Genomic DNA, 7388 nt, shown 5'->3' on the forward strand with positions numbered 1-7388 from the left:
ATAATTATGCACAGTAATAGTCACCTGCACACACAGATATCCCCCTAAAATAGCTAAAACTAAAAACAAACTAACAACTACTTCCAAAAACATTCAGCTTTGATAATAATGAGTTTTTTGGGTTCATTGAGAACATGGTTGTTGTTCAATAATAAGATTATTCCTCAAAAATACAACTTGCCTAATAATTCTGCACTCCCTGTATGTGCATTAACCGCTTATAGTGTTGGCCACTGAAAAATGTCCATATTCTCCCGTTTGACAAACCTTTGCATTGTATTTGGAGTATGTTTTGTGTCATTATCCATGTTGTGGAAGTTTTCCATTTAAAGCCTGCAGACAAGTGGTGAGCGGTAGCTAACATCCTTTAATAAAAACATGGTCGCTGAACAACTGTTCCATGGATGGGCTTATCACCCCTGAGGGAAAAGGTACCTTTGTCCTACCAGCTGTTGAAGCGGAGAAAATGGAGGATTCACAGAGCTGTGTGTTTTAGCCACCACCGAGACCATCAACTTTGAGACGACTCTCAGTGCCCCCCTGACTGACGTCCCTCCTTATGCATGAGATAGTTGAAATAAAGGTGCTGTTACAACTCATTGTGTCTGCAGGCTTTATTAACAAATTTCCACAAACATTATTTCCACTCTGAAGCACTTTGTTGGATCTGAGCAGAGAATATAGCCCTGTGCACTTTAAAACTACTTCTTCAGTCACATAATCTATAACCACTAGTAACCAAGTTCCTTTGACAGCTATACATGCCTATATGACCATATAACATTGTCCCTACTATGTTTTACAGATGAATTAGTATGCTTCAGATCATAAGCTCCTTCTCCAAACTTTTCTTTTCCATCATTCTGGGAAGCTAATCTTTCTTCTGTCCAAAGGATGTTTTTCTCAGAAATGTGCAGGCTCTTTTGAGTGTTTTCTGGCTTGCACCTTGTTTTAAACCCCCTGCATTTACATCAATGAAGGAGTCTTCTTGATAGATTTAGTGAAGGGTTTTTCCTTAACTGGCTCACCAATGGATTCCTTCTTTTAAAGGTGATTGGTTTACTTTAACTTTTAATCCTAATGGCCTCTTTCACTTGCATTAACATCTCATTGGGCTTTCCAGGGCAAAGGTACCAAATCCAAGTTCAGCATTTGGAATCACGGCTATCCCTTCACAGCCTCAGCCTCCTAGTAAATACACCTACGGACGTTCAAGATCCTACGTCGCCTTGTTCTCGAGTTTCATTCGTATTCACAAGACTTTCAGAAAACTTGACCTCTGACCTCAATCTCGAGGTCGCTAGATCCGAAGATTTTTAGTAGATACACCCGCTGGTATCAATTTCAAAATCGTACATCTCTTCGTTGTCAAGTTATCACATTTACAAACTTGGTTGACCACATCGCCTGCTTGCCCGGTGGGTGATGACAATAGCCCATCAGCCTTTCACAGCTGAGGGGTAAAAATTAGGGGTGCAACGATATTCGTATCGATATTGAACCGTTCGATACAGTGCTTTCGGTTCGGTACGCATATGTATCGAACAATACAAAATTTGTAATTTATTTTATCAACTTTCCTTCTGACGATGCTGTCTGTGTTGAGCGCTCAGTGAATCTGCGTTCGACTACTCCGCCTAGGCTGCACTGTCGAGCGCAGATCCACTGAGCGCTCAACACAGACAGCATCAGTCAGAAGGAAGAGCGCAGGGCAAGCTAGCGAGACAGAAGTTAAGCTCTCCTTGCAACATGGCAAATTGAACCTCCCCCACCCTCATTCAGATCTGGCGTTTGGAATTATTTTGGTTTTCATGTGACGTATGACCCTGAAGGTAAGCGCGTCATGGACTAAAGTAAAACAGTATGTTGGATGTGCCACGCAATGCTCAATTACATGGGTGGGAACTAGTGTGTTAGCGCAGTTAGCTCGTTAACGTGTTGGCCGTCTAGCCCCACGCACGGGGCATAGCTCGTTAACGGAGATTTGCCGTGTTGTGGCGTTAAGTCATTTCAACGAGATTAACGCTGACAGCACTAGTGGGAACACAACGAATATGACTGCACATTTACCCGACATCATCCTAGTGCAAAGACAAGTGGAAGCAGACAAAAACAACAAGCATGCATGCTACAAACTTTACCCGAGTCATTTAGACAGCCGTTAGCACATGATTCTCCTTATGGGGACCTGATATGTTTAATATTGTGGCGAGCTCAGACAATGAGGAGACGGAGGTATCGTTTGGTCTTGCTTCCCGTGAGCTAGCACAGCCGTTTATTGACATCTGCAGAAGAACACTGCTGCTAGCTAACTGCTCAGCGCGGCAACCGCACAGCAACAACAACACACAGAGCGCCCTCTGACCCCGGAAGGACACACCGTCGCAGCGAGAAGGCGTCACCCGTCACTATGGCAACATAAACAAAACATAACTGTACAAACAGAACCCCGAACAGCCCTGACCCGCTACATAGCCCCCACCTAAGGGGTCAGTCGTCCCCGACGACCCCATTACCCCACACAAAGTCCTGCAAATGTCCAGGTGCCTTCTTTTGGCGCACCGGCCGGTCACGACCGGCGGGGGAAAAGTCACTCGGGTCAGAACATGGGGTGCCACCATCATCCCACTTCTGACACCAATGTGGCGAGCTCAGACAAGGAGGAGACGGAGGTGTCGTTTGGTCTTGCTTCCCGTGAGCTAGCCAGGGAGCACAGCCGTTTATTGACATCTGCAGAAGAACACTGCCGCTAGCTAACTGCTCAGCGCGGCAACCGCACAGCAACAACAACAACAACACACAGGGCGCCCTCTGACCCCGGAAGGACACACCGTCGCAGCGAGAGGGCGTCACCCGTCACTATGGCAACATAAACAAAACATAACTGTACAAACAGAACCCCGAACAGCCCTGACCCGCTACAATATGCTGCTGAGAATATAGCCCAGAAGAAGCGTATAGTATAGCTTTTATTTTGGAAAGAGCCATTTCTCTGTAATAAACTCTCTTTTCCAAAGATGAGTGATTCCTCAATCAGATACAGGTGTTACCGCGCCAGATCCGCGGCCCCGAACCGTAGTAAGGAAACCTCTGGCAGTTACTTGAAGGTTCCGTAACTGACTCGTAGCCGGCAACAGCTTACTATACAGGTCAACTCCGCTAGCAAAAAGATCGAAGGAGGCGTAGGAAACTGCTTCACCGAACTTTATTTCTTCTCTAAGGCACGAACACCGCGTACAGTGGGCTGAAACAGTTTACTCACAGCGAGCATCGCCGACACAACTCTGGCTGTCGAGGGAGTTATTATATTCCTTTTATTTATTTTCTTTTCGTCTCTTCTGTAGCTAACCGTTACTTTTTCCCCTTCTCCGCTCTCTCTCTTCACACACACACCAGGCAGTCCCGCTACACACATCCCGAATACATTTCCCATCAGGCTTCATCCTTAAAGGGCCATGCCTGTAACACAGGGCTTGCAAAATCGCTAGCCCGACGTCCCGGGGCTAGCGATTTTTCCAGTCGGGTTACCAAAATCTATCTCTGCCCTGCCCGTTGGGCTATTGTAGGAAGGAAAAATATATGTCAATGCTTTTGCATTCTTTCGGAAATGTAGCTGGGTAATTATGTCATTGGCATCGGTGAGCCACTGTCAATATGTGACATATTGAAATCGCGTTTGAATTTGCGCTTGTTTTTTGCTTTCACTTTGCAAATGTCCAGGTGCCTTCTTTTGGCGCACCGGCCGGTCACGACCGGCGGGGGAAAAGTCACTCGGGTCAGAACATGGGGTGCCACCATCATCCCACTTCTGACACCAATGTGGCGAGCTCAGACAACGAGGAGACGGAGGTGTCGTTTGGTCTTGCTTCCCGTGAGCTAGCCAGGGAGCACAGCCGTTTATTGACATCTGCAGAAGAACACTGCCGCTAGCTAACTGCTCAGCGCTGCAACCGCACAGCAACAACAACAACAACAACACACAGGGCGCCCTCTGACCCCGGAAGGACACACCGTCGCAGCGAGAGGGCGTCACCCGTCACTATGGCAACATAAACAAAACATAACTGTACAAACAGAACCCCAAACAGCCCTGACCCGCTACAATATGCTGCTGAGAATATAGCCCAGAAGAAGCGTATAGTATAGCTTTTATTTTGGAAAGAGACATTTCTCTGTAATAAACTCTCTTTTCCAACGATGAGTGATTCCTCAATCAGATTATTTATTTTTTTAAATTACTTTTGTTTCAGCAACATTAAATTTAAAAACTGTACTTTTGAGTTAAAATATATATTTATAATTTTAATAAATGACAAATTTAAAAAGGCATGAAAAAATTTTTTGTATCGAAAAAATATCGAACCGTGACACCAAAGTATTGAACCGAACCGTGAATTTTGTGTATCGTTGCACCCCTAGTAAAAATGTCTCTCTCTCCTAAACAATGAATGCAACACTTTTGTTAAAACCCTTGAATTCAAGCTGAAAGCCTGCAATCAGCCACATGTTTAGTGTATTAAAATTGTGTCGCTGTCTAAAATCGTATGAATTTAACTGAAGTTTGTACAGAACACATCTTAATCAGTTCCTTATATAGAGGCTGAACTCTGATTAAAAACTAAATTCATTACTTTTAAGGCCATCTGTTCATGTTAGGCACACTCTACTGACAAGGAGAAATACGGAGCCTGTTGGGATCTGTATATTTAAAATCTAGGCATGGAGCTATTTCACCCCACATTAATACCAGACAGCAACGAATCTTTCAATTACACGCCAGAAAACAATTTCCTGAATTTACAGGCTATATTCACATTTAATAAACAAGTAAAAGTAGAAAATATAGAGGCAGAAATGCTGAGATTGAACAGATAAAACTAGACGAACAGCAAAGAGATGTCCCCCTGTTCTTAAATTTAATTACAGAACACTATGCTTCAACATGATTAATTTTCTTCCATTTCACCATGCAAGTTGAAACCAATGACCTCTGTGCAATCTAACCGATTACCCAGATGTGACGAAGCAGCCACTTTACTCAAAATAAGAGTCAAGTGATTAATAAGATCAAGCTGTAGGTAAGCATTTTTTGGGCGTCATTACAGTTTATTTTTTTCATTAAGCTTGTATGCAAACCTGTTTTGACTGAAATATCCTAAAAACTATTCTTATTTTAAAGCCAATCTTTTTTGTGAGTTCTGTGATTTCACTTTTGCCAAATGTATTGCTAAAAGCAATGTTAAGCTCATTAAAGGCACAGAATGTGTGACTTTTGAGGTAATATATTGAGGTAAAATATAGTACAGATGTTAAAAATGTGCAGGAATGTTAAGGGGTAATAACCTGTGTGAGTTTTGAATTTATTCAATGCTTTGCCTTTATGACCAAATATTTGCAAACTAGCAGCAAATATTTACCAATATACTCGACTTAAAAGTAATGAATACAGGAAAAATGCTACTTGGAAAACTTCAGCATATGTGCATTATGCAGACTGGCCTCAGAGGGCCATTGAATGCCTGTTACTCCTGTTGGCATGTTGAGTCAAAGTCAAGGTCTTGAATATTTCCCACATTTCTACCAAGATCTACTGTAGCTGTACTTGAAACTTGAAACTTGTTTTGTTTGTAACATATAAAACACTGATACAGAGTCTGGTAAATGCTTCCTATATGCTTTTAATTTAAGCTAATCTCTTCTAAAGGCTGATATGGCTGTTTGTAGTTAGTTTTCCCTGATTTTTCATCTTTATGTTTATCGTTTGCTATAGCAGTTTCCTGAAATTTTCTTTATTCTTTATATAGAGAACAATTCCTTTTAATATATTTGTAACATTATAAAATCATGCTCATGGATGGGTTGTCCTGCACAAGACCTGAATCAGGATACAGGAATACATGGTGTATGAAAATTGTTGTTTATCCAACACAAAACTGACCTATTTGGGTTTTGTCTAACATGAATCTGGGAAGACATTTTATTAGCTTTTTGTATTTTTCCATTGCTTATGTCAGAGCTCCTCCACAATCATGGCTCCTTGTTTACTCTAAAGGGAAGAGGAGTTTTGTTTACAATGTAACTATATTTCATTGCCAACTATGTTAACAACAAAGCTGTGAGATATTTGACAGGTCAGGCTTCCTGGGAAAATTGACAAACTCTTGTCTGGAATAACTCTCTAAAAATACTGGCAACTACGAAGTACTACCCCTCAGCCTCCTAGTAGGCACAGCTATGGTGCATTTTTGCATTTTTTCTCAAGTTATTGCATTTCAGAAAACTTACTCTGACCTTAAGATCAAGGTGACCGAGAATCAAATTCATCCAAGATTTTTAGTAGATGCACCTATGTTATTAATTTGGAATTTCCTTCTTCAGTTATTGCATTTAAAAGATTTTCAGAAAACCTATTTTGACCTTCAGGTCAAGGTCACTGAGAATCAAACTCCTTCAAGATTTTGAAGCTCTTGTATCGCCTTGATCTCAGGTTATCGCATTCACTAATATCCGGTGCCAGGAGCCAGCCCCCTGCCTGGTGGGGTGACGATAATAACCCATCAGCCTTTAACGACTGAGGGGTAAAAATGGTCGGTTCTGTTTAAAAAAAAAAAAAAAAAAAAAAAAAAAAGAAAGTAGGGAAAATGCTGGATGCATCTGAATAAATGAAAACACGTTTTGTTACCTTTTGTTTGCATTTATATTCAACACATTTGCTTTAGAAATCTTACAGTAAACTATAACTCACCACTGAGCTGGCATCTCTTAAGAAAAAAAATCTGTTTAAGGCTGAGTGTTTTGCAATACCATTATACTCCTTGTGTTTGTTCAAACCAGCCACAGGCTCTCTGTTGCTCACCCACAACAGTAACATGACTGCAGGGATAAGCCATTATGGAGGAAACCTGCCTTCAGAGTGTATCCGTATCCATTTTTGGATGTAAAACTCACATGTTTCATTCCTTCAGAAGTTTTACAGAAGAGCTCGGCAAAGGAGACAAGAGCTGGCTCAGAGGTGAACGTAGAGATGGCTTCAGGCTGCAGAAAAACATAAAACAATTGTAATATTGCTATAAATTAACATATGGAGGAGAAAGAGAGAAAAGGAAGGATACAAAAGACAGATAAAGAAGCATTTGAAAGAAGAAGACATTTAATATAAGGAAGGGGCACAAGAGATGTGATCTGAAGAAATAAATGAAATCTTATGCAGTTAACACTTTTTAAACAAATCAAATTCATCTTAAAGTGTTACATAAACACGAGACAAAACAGAGGAAAAAGAGGAGACTGTGTCAAAATTGCAACATTGAAGATCAGAAAGAAAAAGGAAAATAGAAGAAGAAGAAATTGAGAGAGTGTGTGTGTGTGTGTGTGTGTGTGTGTGTGTG

At 41.4% G+C, this 7388-nt stretch overlaps 1 protein-coding gene across 1 annotated transcript in view; it reads right to left on the reverse strand.

The window, feature by feature from the left end:
- The window catches only part of anapc1 (anaphase promoting complex subunit 1), a 66783-nt gene that overhangs the window by 13065 nt on the left and 46330 nt on the right, over positions 1-7388 (reverse strand). Inside the window, exon 49 of the mRNA XM_005941298.3 lies at positions 6949-7035. Within this exon, the coding sequence (XP_005941360.1) occupies positions 6949-7035 (87 nt within the window). The remainder of the gene's footprint in view (positions 1-6948; positions 7036-7388) is intronic.

This window comes from Haplochromis burtoni, unplaced genomic scaffold (assembly GCF_018398535.1).
Source record: "Haplochromis burtoni strain Fernald_Lab_line unplaced genomic scaffold, NCSU_Asbu1 Contig_46, whole genome shotgun sequence".
Taxonomy (NCBI): domain Eukaryota; kingdom Metazoa; phylum Chordata; class Actinopteri; order Cichliformes; family Cichlidae; genus Haplochromis; species Haplochromis burtoni.